The sequence below is a fragment of the Pelophylax lessonae genome (assembly GCF_965119305.1).
Source record: "Pelophylax lessonae genome assembly, chromosome: 10".
Taxonomy (NCBI): domain Eukaryota; kingdom Metazoa; phylum Chordata; class Amphibia; order Anura; family Ranidae; genus Pelophylax; species Pelophylax lessonae.
In genome coordinates, this window is record NC_138777.1 from 215,408,030 (window position 1) to 215,422,519 (window position 14,490).

Sequence of the window (14,490 nt, forward strand, 5' to 3'; positions counted from 1 at the left end):
TTTTTGTCTTCTCTAAGTCTTAAAGCGGTTGTATCCTCAAAAAAAAAAAAAACCCTGCAGGACAATGGCATAATGGCATCGCATACTAGCTCATTATGAAATACCTTAGAACGAAGCTCCGACATGGTCCCCCGGACACCGCTGAGGCAGCTGACATCTTCCCTTGGCGTCTCTTCTGAGTTCGGCAGCTCCGGCACTGAGTGGCCCATAGCCGCGATGACGTCACATTCACTTTCCGCCGGACCTTCAGAACACATGCGCCGCTGGTGTAAGCAGCTGCATGCAGGGAGAATATTTTCTAAACCGTGCAGGTTTAAGAGATATTAATTTTACCTACAGGTAAGCCTTATTATAGGCCTTATTATAGGCTTACCTGTAGGTAAGTTAAAAAGCGGAGTATACTACCACTTTAACAAGTTCTGGTCTGGGTCTTGGAGCCTAGAGGGTTTGTAGAGCATATGGATAGGATAAAGCCTTGATCCCGAGGTCCACATCTTAGTAGCCAGACCTCATTTTTTGTCTCAGCTGTCTAAGGGCCTTTTTATATGTGAGCTAACTGATGCTCAGGGCTCCCTCTCTCCCTGCCATGGCAGCCTGCTGCTGGGTGAAAATGGCTGACTCTGGACAGAACACTACGGGCTCTTACACATTAGTTTGCCCTCTGAAAAGCAATCCATGGTGATGTTTTAACAGGTGGTCGGGATGCGTTACATTGCCTCTTTACTGCCCGTTTTAACCCCTAAAAACACACTGGAGTGGAGGGCAGAGGAGAAATTAGAGGTCTAATAGACCACTGATGTCTTCATAAAGAGAGCCTGCCCATGCTATCCTATAGGGGCCTGGTAACCTCTTGTGATAGAAAGTTAAATAAAAGTGTTTTAAAAGTTAATTATAAAATTAATAAGAATAACAAACACTTGGTCAGGCTGGATGTATTATTCCTTTGAAGTGCCTACTTACTCATCGTAATCCCTAAACTCTACCTCAGATGTGTACATATTTGCTACTTGATTACCCTATAGCTATACCCAACATTAGTTGTTAAATTGATTGCTATCTTCCCTGTATTCTTTTTTCCTGAAGGTTAGTTTTCCTTCGCCCACTACCCTTTCCTTCCCTTATTTTACTGATGTTCTAATTCCTATTATGCCTTGGTTTGCCCCCGCCTAGTCGTCCACACCTCTAATGACAATGGTGTGGGGATGGGTGGGAAGCCTGGGCGCATTTGGTGTCTGATATACCCTTGACTTGTATGTATACAATGTGCATCCTGTATTTGGTGGATTACTTTAAACATGGAGCCTGGAGGCTTTGTAGAACATTGGATAGGATAAAGCCTCGATTCCTAGGTCCACATCTGAACCAGCCCTGAAGAGGGGGGAATCTCTGTTCCCCCAAAACGTGTTGGCTTGAACATGTTCTGCTACCAAAACGACGATCTTTTGAGCTAAGTGGGATTCTTATTGCTGATTTTGGGCGCTCCTTTAACCGACTATCACTAGACTCTTCCAATGGAGACTACAAGCGGCTGTGCCAGTGTATATAATGTGAGTGTAATATGTTGAAGAGCTCACTAAACGACTCTCTCTTTGACCTATTACATTTGGATTGCCCTCTTCCGGGGTTCCCAATCTTTGTGGAGAGCGGCCAAATAAAAGCCAATTCGGCTCAAGTAACTACTGTGTCAGCATTTTGATAACCTGTGAAAATCTGTGTCCCACACATGTCTACCACTTGATCTTGGACTAGTGAACAATATGCAGGTATGGACTATTATTGTCATGAACAGGAATCCCACCTTGGGAACATATCATGTGGCCATCGCTGGTTTACAGGACAAGAAATAAAAGGAAATTCTCCCCAATGGGACAAAACCTCACAAGGATTGAAACCATTTCCTTGGCTTTAGACGTACTTAAATTCGCTCATTCTTTGTATTCAATACTTGAAAGTATTTAGAGATATCAATAATTTTTCCTCACTGTGAGTATGTTTGTCATGTGCCTGCAGGTCATGAAAACAGCCAAAGTGGGACTGAAAGAGTACGAGTTGGAGAGGTAAGTCTTTTGCGAACAAATGCTCCAACAAATCTGAAAGTATTCCAATTAGCCAATGAGCCAGCCGGTGTCAGGACAGAGGAAAGTAGCCTGTTAACTCATAGCGGGATATCTGGGGAAAGTCTACGGACGAGCTCTCATTGGTGGTTCTTAAGCCCCGTACACACGAGTCGAAATTCGGCTGGGAATTTTCGTCCGACGACCGATCTGCCGATTTTCGGCTTGTTAGTATGATGCTTCCGACAACCGACTCCGACTTTTCGGCCGAAAAAATCCTGGTGTGCAGGCTATAAAATTTTTGTCGACCGTCAAAACACGTCCGATTTTCGTCTCATTAGTACAGATTTCGATGGGGAAAAATCTTATGAGCAAGACTAGGCATGCTCAGAGATGAAAGAACACAAAGAAAGCAATGCAACGTGACATCACTTCTGAAGTAGAATTCTGTCGTGCGGGAAAATTTGTGTGCAGTCTAGAGCACATTCCAACCAACAGACACCACTCTGGACAAAAGACGGACGACCGGTTGGCGGTAATTCGTTGCGTGTGTACGAGGCTTTAGGATTAACTGCGCAAAACAGTGACTTGAGGTATCAAATTCCTGACTGCTGGGCTTTTATAAGTGGAGACATAGATATCATATTCTAAAAAGGGCCATGATAGTTTTTATACATTATACACCTATGATAGACTTGCTGTACTAGGGCATTGTGCTGCTTTATCTCATGTAATTATACTGTCCCAACTACACCAGGCACATAGTATATCACTAATGAGTGCTCAAAGTGGCTAAATGATTGCAAAGTGGCGCTTTATTATTATTATTATTATTATTTTTTATTATAAATTGAAATTGTACACAGAGACCTTCACCTATTGCTTATGTTAAGCGTTACCTCTCAGAGGACATTGCACCATATCCCAGCCATTCTTCTAGAGTGCATTCTAGACTAGCTACAGTATTATTATTCACATTGCAGTTAATGCTTAAATTCACTGTTCTGTTTATTTTTGACAGTGCTGATGCATGTGTTAATCCCTGTGTAGTGGTACAGAACTCTATTCTAAGTTATCTTGGCATAGTGAATATACAACCCAGCGGACTGTATCTGAACCTACCTTTTGTGTGTTCATTTATGCTCAAATCACAATTTATTTTAACCCATACCAATACATTGAATTACCACGAAACAGTCTTGTGTCTATTTCCTGCTGCTATTTCACAGCCAAGTTAAAGCGGAACTCAACTCATGATTTAACAGTTGTATTTCCAGCAAATGCTCTCATTTGTGCTCTCAACCAAACTGTTAAACTGGTGTCATAACTGATCACATGAGCAGAATCATCACAGTTGAAGATCAAATACTGTAGCCAAGATGGCAGCTTCCTTGGCTGAAAACGATAGGAGGGCTTAGTTCCACTTTAGTTGTATGTGTGTTTGTGTGTGTATATATATATATATATATATATATAGTGTGTATAATATATATATATATAGAAAGTCTATAGAGGGAGCTGAAACCTTGAGTTGCCAAGAAATCTTAAGGATTTAGAGAAGACCTCTAAAGAAAAGTGGACCAAAATCCCTCCTGTGGTTTGTGCAAACCTGGTCACCAACTACAAGAAACCTCTTACCCCCCTGTACTTGCCAGCAAGGGTTTATCCACCAAATACTAAGTCATGTTTTGCTTGGGGATCAAATACTTGTTTTACTCACTGAACTACAACTCCATTTATAACATTTGTATCGTGTTTTTTCTGGATTTTTGGTTGATCTTCTGTCTCTATCATTTAAAATACACCTATGATAACAATTATAGACCCTTCATTTCTTTGTAAGTGTGAAAATTACAAAATCTGCAGGGGATCAAAGAATTATTTTCCCCAATGTAAGTGTTGAAAGTAACATTCATTCAACCAGAGGTGTCAGAGGGGCTGAGGGTGTTCTTGGAGTCGAGGCACAGAACAGAGAACTCAAATTACCAAAAGGGCTACAATTGGAATGGCTCTGCCCAATACCCTAAAATGAGGACTTATTTTGTGGATTTGTAAAGATAGTGAGAAAAAGATGTATTTTGTTGTAAGAAAAGCACAGTTGGACATTGACAGGTCACCATCTCTTTTGGGGGATCTGTTAGTTATGACTTCTAGATTCAAAGTCACCCTTTTATAGGTGAGCATGCACAGGTAAAATTAAGACTGTACAATATTGTTAGCTTCATTTTTATTATTTAACCTCACGCATAAGCACTGTGATCGGATCACTTTAAGAATTTGCTCACCCTTCCCTCCTACAAAAACTGCATGTATCATTTCATAAGCACTACTGCTAATAAAAGTTATTTTCGCTTATATACTATTGAGTGATCACCTTGAACAATCTTTTTTTTTTTTTTTTTTGCTCAATTTCATTTTGATAGCCACTTCTACCATGCAGCTGGTTAACTGGAAGGCAGATAGGCAAACCAATTATCTGGAAAAAGCCATCTAAAACGTGCTCAATTGGCCATAGCGGCATCACTCTGCCTCGCGTTTTTTGCATGAGCTTCCTCGGCGGCTCGTTTCACAAGGGTTCTCTGAGCGATCCTCTAATTAACATGGCTGCTTGTGATGTAATTGAAGCGCAGTTTGCACACTGGATGGCATTTTTACTGCACTGTAAAGTGTTGACAGAGATCATTTGTACGGTTGGGAGAGTTTATACACATGCCAAATTTGCTGATCAGCGCAGGTGAAGATCCTGGTGGCTGCAATGTAAGTCTCTTTGCTTAGAGTGGTTCTAAAGGCAGAAGGTTTTAGAAGGCATTAAAGTGGTTGTAAAGTCAGAAGGTTTTTTATCTTATTGCATTCTGTGCCCCCCCCCCCCCCCCCAATACTTCCCTGAGCCCATCCGGATCCAGCGATGTTGCAGGAGTATAATAATAGATATAAAATTCAGCGCAACTGTATAAAATAATATAATAGAAAGCTGCTATGCACTAAAGGATCAATAAACCAAAAGTCCCAATAACAAATATATAACAAAAAGTCAAATATGGATTATGAAGATGATATCGAGGAGAGCAGTCCACAGGTGAAAATTATGGTGAAGCATGCACAAGATATAAACATTCAGTGCTCTTCAATGTGCTGGTAATCCTCCACCCAGTCTCATTAGCCTCTCACCTCAGACTTAGCCCCTGTGTCACCAGACAGGCTAGTAAGACAAACTTTCTCCAAGGATATCACCAATATAGATCAGATCAGTATTCCTCTTCATCAGAAGATAAGGCTCACAGGTAACAGATGTTGCAGGAGTGTCTCAGCTGCCCGAGACTCTCCCTCCTCATTGGCTAAGGTGGCATGTGGGGCCATTGGCTCCCGCTGCTGTCAATCAAATTCAGTGAGCCAATGAGGAGAGAGAGGGGGCATGGCTCCATGTCTGAATGGACACAGGCAGTTGCGGTTTGGCTCAGGTGCCCCCATAGCAAGCTGCTTGCTGTGGGGGCATTCGTTAGGAGGGAGGGGCCAGGAGCGCAGAAGAGGGATCAATCAAGAGGAGGATCTGGGATGCTCTGTGCAAACCACTGCCCAGAACAGGTAATTATAACCCGTTTGTTATTTTTAACAAAAAAAAAAAAAGAAAGACTTTACAATTACTTTAAAACTGAATTCCGGCTTCAAAATCGAAAAAATCGATTTTGGGCCATCCGCTTGCTGAGTGCAACCTGAAAAAGAAATGGATACTGACGATTTTTTTTTTTTTTTTTTTGGTCACTTACCTTATTATTGAAGAAAATATACTCCCCTCCCTTCCACTTCCTCCCTCTGCGGCCGCGGCCCGCGCCGTCTCTTCCGGTTTGCGATGACTCCTGGGAGCTGAACGTCATCACTCCCAGGAGTCAATGCGCCTGCACCGGCCCGCTCGTCACTTCCGATGCAGGCACATCATTTCCTGCTATACAGCTTCTGCACCAGAAGTGACGAGCAGGGCCGGTGCAGTGCATTGTGGGACTCTGACATCACAGAAGAGGACGCCGAAGAGGACGATGCGGCTTAAGCTGCCCACACCTGAGATGGCAGCGCTGGAGAAGAAATTTTCAAGGTAAGTATTTCTTCTTACAGGTAAGTGCGACCCGGGACAGTTCAGAGGCTATCCATTGTGGAATGTACTAGCCCTGACTGTCCCGGGGGTATTTTTAGCTAAAATTGACCCCCGAGGCCAGAACTCCGCTTTAAAGCGGAGTTCCACCCTGGGAATACTTTTTTAATAAAAATACCCCCGGGACAGTCAGGGCTAGTACATTCCACAATGGATAGCCTCTGAACTGTCCCAGGTCGCACTTACCTGTAAGAAGAAATACTTACCTTGAAAAAGTATTGTCCAGCGCTGCCATCTCAGGAGTGGGCAGCTTGAAGCCAGCGCGATCATCTTCTGCGTCCTCTTCCGTCTTCTTCGGTCCCACGATGCACTGCACCGGCCCCGCAGTCACTTCCGGTGCCGCAGCGTCATCCCTGCACAGCTTCTGGGCATGCCCAGGAGCTGTTTAGCAAGGTATGACGGCGCCTGCACCGGAACTGACGTCGGGGCCGGTGCAGGCACATTGATTCCTGGGAGCGATGACGTTCAGCTCCCAGGAATCATTGCAAAGCCAGGAAGTGACGGCGCGGGCTGCCGAGGGGAGGAAGAGGAAGTAAGGTGAGTATATTTTCTTCTAAACCAGTTAAGTAAAAAAAAAAAATTGCGATTATCCATTTGTTTTTCAGGTGACCCCGGGCATGAAGATGGAGGTAAGTTTTTTATTTTAGGGTGGAACTCCGCTTTAAGATAAAAAAAAAATATCTGCACTGTATGTGAAGGAGGAGTGTGGAGAATAGGGCACTCTGGATAAAGAGGAGACGTTGACAAACTGTAAAATGTGATTAATGCAGCTGCACTTCAGAAGAGGAAAGCCCTACTCTATAGGAAAAACAAAGCAGAGTAGGCGGCGCTTCTACAGTGGTGATCGAAAGTTTGGGCACCCCAGGTAAAAATTTGTAAGAATGTCTAATCTGTAATTTGATGCCTTTTGGGGATTTTTCCATCTTTCCTTGGCTTCTTTATGCACATTAATACAAATTTTTACCTGGGGTGCCCAAACTTTTGATCACCACTGTAAGTGCAGTAATAAAACACTTTAAATGACAAGGAAGGGTTAAAAACACTTACAAGGTGGAAGTGAAAAACAGGCATATAAATAAATCCATAACGTCTAGCGGGATGCCTCCTGGGAGTAAAGGCAGCTGCAGGTAGAAGTTCTAACCGACCAGCGGTAGGAAACACTGTGTCTCTGATCCGAGAAGGAGAGCCAGCATGGAAAGCCCCCATAAGTTCACATTTACCCTACTGAACTGGCCAATGGCAGCAAGGAAAGCAAAGAGCCTAAATCAACCTAAAAATCACAATTTTGACATGTCTGCCCTACAGCAAGCATAATCTGTACTGTATGTTCTGCACTTTTCCTGCATGTATCTGTTCAATTATTCCAAATTTCCAGTACTTTGCAAACCAGGACAGACCAGTTCGCCCATAAACTGAGCAATACGCAAACAGGCAGCTTCCACCCCTGACCCCTCATCTGCTTTTCTTCCCTTTTTGAGTAAAACGTTCGGTGAGACGGGCTAAAATTACCTTCAAGGCACATGCTGTGTTTTTAATTGCTTAATACTTAACACGGGAAATAGGGGGGAAAATAAAAACATATTCGAGTCCAGTAAAAAAAAAAAAAAAAAATTACTTTGCCCGAAAATCATTGTTGAATAATAAAAGGTCCCCTCAGGACGAGGCAACATCTGTTGAATAATCGCCATGCGAAAGAGAATAGGCACAGCCAGGTCCTGCAGCGACAGGAAAGGACGGACGTGTCTGCGCTGGGAGAGGAAGCCGATTCCGCTACTTGCCGTAGCCGAGTGCAAATACAAGCGACCTGCGATCGTTCCCTGCGGGAGCAATTATTTTACTTGTTGTGCCCCCCCCCCCCCCCCCTTCACTATACTGAATACTACCAACTGTCAAAGGAAGGTTTAACCCCTGTTAGTCTTAAATAACTCTTGTCTGGAAGAATTGGGGCATTGGGAACCTTTTAGAGACTGTAATGAGGACGGTAGGAAGACGCAATCGTATTCACAGTGCGGCAATGGGGCGGAGAGAAGATCCGAGGGCGATGAGGCAGAAGAGTAAACTGCAGAGCATTTATCCTGATTTTTTCCCCGTAGAGACACTTTGAGACGTTAACGAGATGGAGTGACACTGGGGAACGTTTATATTTCCGCTCTTAAAGTGATACTAATGGTTTGATTTTTTTTTCTTTTTTTTAATTAACCAGTTCTGAACCCGAAGGATTTGCCCCTTAATAACCAGGCCATTTTTTTTGCGATTCGGCATTGCGTTACTTTAATGGAAAATTGCGCAGTCGTGCGACGCTGTACCCAAATAAAATTGATGTCCTGATTTTCCCACAAATAGAGATTTCTTTTGGTGGTATTTGATCACCTGTGTGATTTATTATTTTTTTTTTTGCGCTATAAACAAAAAAAAAAAACAATATTTTTCACTTTCTGCTATAAAACATTAAAAAAAAAGTAAAAATCAAATTTTTATTTAACATTTTAGGCCAATTTGTTTTCTGCTACAATTTTTGGTAAAAAAAAAAAAAATTGCAATAAGCATAATCTTGATTGGTTTGCGCAAAAGTTATCGCCTCTACAAACTAAGAGAAATATTTGTCATTTCTATTGTTTTTTTATTTTTTTGTTTACTAGTAATGGTGGTGATCTGCGATTTTTAGCGGGATTGCGGCAGACAGATTAGACCCCTAACTGACATTTTTTACTCTTTTTGGGGGACCAGTGACCTTACTACAGTAATCAGTGCTAAAAATATTACTGTAATGACACTGGCAGGGAAGGGGTTAACACCAGGGGCGATCAAGGGGTTAAATGTAAGCCTAGGGGAGTGTTTCTAACTTTATGGGGGTTGGGCTTTTGAAATGATCATAGAGACCTGTGATCCTATATAGAAGGATCACAGGCGCCCTGTGATCATTTCAGAGAGAAGAACGGTCGGCTGTTTTTACAATAGCTGACCGTCCGTCTCTCTCAGCAGGGAACGATCGCGGGTGGCAATCGGAGCTGCCGGCCCCATGCATCGGAGTCCCCGCTGCCAAGTGGGGGTGGGAGTGCGCCAGCGGCGGCGTGCGCTCGCCCCTAGCAGTAGGCGCACGACCGTCGTAGGGCTGCGTCGGTTCGCACAGGAGGGGCTGCCTGCCGCATTAAAACTGCGGCAACGGTCCTTAAGTGGTTAAAATATTAAACATGCACTTACCTGCTCCTTGTAGTATTTTTGCTGAGAGCCGCATCGATCCTCCTCTTCACAGGTTCCCCGCTGGCACTCCTTGCTCCTCTTTAGCAACTCTTTCTATGCGGACACTTGCGCAGGCTCTCTCCCGAGCCGACTGGGGAAAAAACTAAAAGAAAAGGGGTGCACCGACCTAGTGCATTACCACTAAAAACATTTATTAAAATATTAAAAAGTATACATTATACTCACAAAGCGGGTGTGAATGTACACACATCAACATAATATACATAAAATCTCCAAGGTAGCCAAGGTACCACACGATGCCGAATGGCATGCAGTGTGCCGCATGGGGCTGCTGTGGCTAGGCTGACGCGTTTCAGGGGCGAGCCCCCTTCCTCAGCGAAAAAAGTTGCTGCTGAACCACACTCTGGACAGGCCAGGGATTAAATGGGAGCTGGCCACACCCTTTCCTGTTTCGCCCCAAAAAAAGGGGGGGGGGAACAAGGATCTACAGACGAGGAGGTGGAAGGTGCACCCGCCTAAGCCAGAATCAAACACCCGCCTCCCAGGGCCAAGCCAGACAGTGTCAGCAGCAATAAGGAAAAGCAGCTTATGAAACACTTAACTCTCTCCCGAGCCGCCCTGTCTGCGTCTATAGGCACAAACCGAGAGGTTCAGCCCCACCCCCTTGTCACAGAATCTGATTGACAGCAATTGGGAACCAATTAGGGGATCCTCTGGCACAGAAGGTTATTAACCTTAATGCATAGAATGAATGGGTTAAAAAATAATAAACCTAAAATTCCCAGCATCAGGAAAGTGCACAAAGTCTAGAAAATGTTTTGCCAAACTTTTGCCGTCCTCTGATTTTTTTTTTTTATTTCTCGGTGACTTATAGAAGGACGGAGTCTGTGAAATCGGCTTTGATGGCTTTGGAAATTGTAAAAGAAATGTATTTATGCACTTCATCACAGCACAATGAAGTGGGGAGAGCAGAGCAGCGACTGGGAAGAGGTTGGCTGTTAGCACGCTCGGAGACATTGCCCGTTGGCTGCAACTTCAAACGGCGGAGTAATGGCTTCTCCGCATGAGGCTGAGAAATTCTAACGAGATAACAACCGGAGTCGCCTCATACAGAAGGCCAGCCAGAGAATGGATATCACTTTGAAGCCAGCCGGTGGATACCTTTCATTGGTCAGGAAAAGTGCTCAGTCACGTCTCATCGCTTTGCGTCTCTCTGCACCATATGTGGTCTACAGAAGTCCAATCACTGACCTCTGAGCAGCCTAAAAATAATCTAGTGGCTTGATTTGTGCTGGCGATGTGAATAGTCCAAACCTCTCTGGTGATAATTAGGTCATGTATACGATAAAAAGTAACAGAATATATACTATGCACATGGTTAAAGCGGAACTCTGGGCATTTCAAATCTTGGTGTGCTTTGTATTGTTCTTCCCGATCTGTGCAATCTTTGCCTCTGTGCAGGAGCCTATAATAAGGACCGGTCGCTGCTGCTCGCTCTCCTTGTGCGAGTGACTGGTCTTGTTTCTGCCCCTTTCTGTAGCTTTCTGTAGTAGGTGGGGCCTGTGAGTGCCCTCCCACAGGCTGCTCTCTACACAGGCTATGTACAGCACAGTTTAACCACTTTAAAGCGGAGTTCCAGCCTAACCGCACACTCACCTGCCCCACGGTCCAGCGATGCGCCGTCTTCTCCCTCTCTGCTCTGCGGCGCCGGCATCACTGATGTGGGCACCCGGCTGTGACAGTTTGCCGCTTCACAGCCGGGTACGCACTGCGCATGCGCGAGTTGCGCTATGCGTCGTGATTGGCCGGCAATCTTCTGGGACCTCTGACCTGTCCCAGAAGATTGCAGGGAGGGAGGGAAAGAGGAGAACTTCTGCTCAGGGCGCCGCGGCGCTCCGAGCGGAAGTGGGAGCGGGTACCTGTCAAAACTAGGTACCCGCTCCCCCCCCCCCAAAAAATGACATGCCAAATGTGGCATGTTAGGGGGTTAGGACTATTTAAAGCGGAAGTTCCACTTTTGGGTGGAACTCCGCTTTAAGACCGGACCAGGCCTCTTTTTTACAACTTGGCACTGCGTGACTTTAACTGACAATTGCACTGTCATGCAATGCTGTGCTCAAACTAATTTACGTCCTTTTTTTCCAGCAAACAGAGCTTTCTTTTGGTTGTATTTGATCACCTGTGCGAGTTTTTTATTTTTTTTTGCGCTATAAACAAAAAAAGAGCGATAATTCTGGAAAAAAAAAAAATATACCGTATTTTCCGGCGTATAAGACGACTGGGCGTATAAGACGACCCCCCTAATTTTCATCTACCGGTAATACTTATACTTAGGTTACCTTGGAGATATTATACTCGGCGTATAAGACGACCCCCCATTTTTGGGGGATTTTTTTGAGGTTCAAAAGTAGTCTTATACGCCAGAAAATGCAGTATATATATTTTTTTTCACATTCTACTATATAACATTCCCCCCCCAAAAAAATCAAAAATCTAAATTTTTTAACATTTTAGAGAAGGGGTTAACATTGTGGGCAATCAAGGGGTTAAATGTGAGCCTAGGGGAGTGATTCGAACTGTGAGGGGCGGGTCAGATTTTTATTGCTGCCTGGAAAAGATGCCCTGCCAGGAAGTGGAGGTAATTCTCCCCATTGGAGACACAGAAAAAACAAAAAAAATTGACAGAGACTCTATCTATCCTGTGCTAAGTGAAACATTTTAGCTGATGTTGGGTTTTATAAATGGTATGGCAGATCTAACAAATCTCCCCTTTAAGTATCGCAAAGTTCCCCTTTAACCGCTTGCTGACCGTATACAGTACATATAGGGCAGCAAGTCGGCTCTCCTGCACCAGATCACGTACCGAGTTCCTGATCCGCGTGCCGGGCTAGAGAGGCCGCCCCGACTGTACTGCGATTGGCAGCAGCATGAACCAATCAGTGGGTGCAGGCTGCCGATTGGTCACCAGTACCAGACAATTGGCTCCAGGCATTCCTGAAGAGAGCTTCATTAGAACAGCGCACACTCTAAAGTCCCGATTCACACTGTAACAAGCGCACTGCTCTGCAAATCACATGCAATGTCTGTGCGATGTGATTTCAGCCAAACAGATTGTATAGCTGAGTTTGCATCGGATTTGGACACAACACGCACAGGACCCTTTTTTTGGGTCCGCACCAGAATTGGATTGCAAGGTGGTTCACACCTATGCGATCCGATTAATGTCCGAACTGACAGTTCGCACTGCGATATGCGAACTAATCTGGGGGTGTCGTTAACTTTGTATTGGCACCCCCCAGCAATTTGCATATGGCAATGTGAACTGCCTGCGATTTTAATGCGATGTGGGAACCCGCAGTGGATTCACAGGGTTCCCGTGTCGCACCAATGTGAACCGGCACTTAAGGTGGAAAATGTTCTGAAATTATTTATCTTTGTCTCATTTTTATACATCACAGAAATCTGACATTTTAACAGGGGTGTGTAGACTTTTTATATGCACTGTAGATGAAGATCTGACTTGGAGGCAACTTCCATTCAAGTCTATGGGCACAAGTCAGATAGAAGTCGCCTTGAAGTAGCACAGGAACCTTTTCTAAAGTCGGAGCAGCTTCAGTAGTACTAATAAAGGCTTGGTTTACACTGCCGATACTTGGGATCCGACTTGTGAGATTCCATACTGTATATGTGAACCCGCACTAACACATGTTGGCCACACGGTTAACCCCTTGATCATCCTAGATGTTAACCCCTTCCCTGCCAGTGTCATTAGTACAGTGACAGTGCATATTTTTAGCACTGATCACTGTATTGGTGTCACTGGTTCCACAAAAAAAGTGTCAATTAGGTGTCCGATTTGTCCGCCCCAATATCGCAATCTTGCTATAAGTCGCTGATTGCTGCCATTACTAGTAAAAAAAAAAAATAACTAAAAATTCATAAATATATCCCATATTTTTGGGACGCTATAACTTTTGCGCAAACCAATCAATATACGCTTATTGGGATCTTTTACCAAAAATATGTAACAGAATACGCATTGGCCTAAATTTATGAAGAAACATTTTTATTGGATATGTTTTATAGCAGAAAGTAAAAAATATATATATATATTTTTTTCAAAATTGTTGGTCTTATTTTTTGTTTATAGCTCAAAAACTGAAAACCTGCAGAGGTGATCAAATACCACCAAAAGAAAGCTCTATTTGTGGGCAAAAAAAAGGACATCTATTTTATTTGGGTACAGCGTCACATGACCGCTCAATTGTCAAATAAAATAACACAGTGCTGTACAGCAAAAAATGGCCTGGTCATTAAGGGGGGTAAATCTTCTAGAGGTCAAGTGATTAAAGAGGTTGTAAACCTCAGACATAAAATATGAGCAAGGCATATCCCTCTAGACCAGTGATGGCGAACCTTGGCACCCCAGATGTTTTGGAACTACATTTCCCATGATGCTCAACTACACTGCTGAGTGCATGAGCATCATGGGAAATGTAGTTCCAAGACATCTGGGGTGCCAAGGTTCACCATCACTGCTCTATGGTGTGTACTGCTGCTTTATTCCTCTGATATTAGCATGAGTCACTTCTGACAAGTTTTCCTGACACCAAGAGGTAAATAGGAGACAGAGGAGGGATCTCCAGCACACAGCCTGTGAATGACAGCCTCAGCTATTTTCCTGTGTGCTGTGTGAAGGGGGGGGGGGTTGTGTCTCCTCCTTCCAATCCACTCTCAGTTTAGTAGCAGTGTGTAACTTCAGCTCTCCGCCCCCTGTTTTCTGACAGCTCAAACAGAGTTTGGGGGGGGGGGGGGGCACGCACACCCTGAACATTCATTTCTGAAGCTGGTGCTGCTATAAAAACCAATATACATATATAACTAAAGAGGATAACGCACACATGCAAAAATAAATGACTATCAAATATAACAAGGCAATCAAAATGAGTAAAAATGGGGATTTGGTCCCACCATATGGCCATATCGTGCTCAAGCCCACCACTACGTCAAAGTACCCCATTCTCAGTGGGTCCTACACTATCCATAAAATGAGAGGTTGGATTCATCCTTCAATTTATGGATAGTGTAGGA

General features: G+C 44.0%; 1 protein-coding gene across 1 annotated transcript in view; it reads left to right on the forward strand.

The window, feature by feature from the left end:
* The window catches only part of PEPD (peptidase D), a 293,993-nt gene that overhangs the window by 143,312 nt on the left and 136,191 nt on the right, over positions 1-14,490 (forward strand). The window contains exon 9 of the mRNA XM_082270438.1: positions 2,011-2,057. Within this exon, the coding sequence (XP_082126564.1) occupies positions 2,011-2,057 (47 nt within the window). The remainder of the gene's footprint in view (positions 1-2,010; positions 2,058-14,490) is intronic.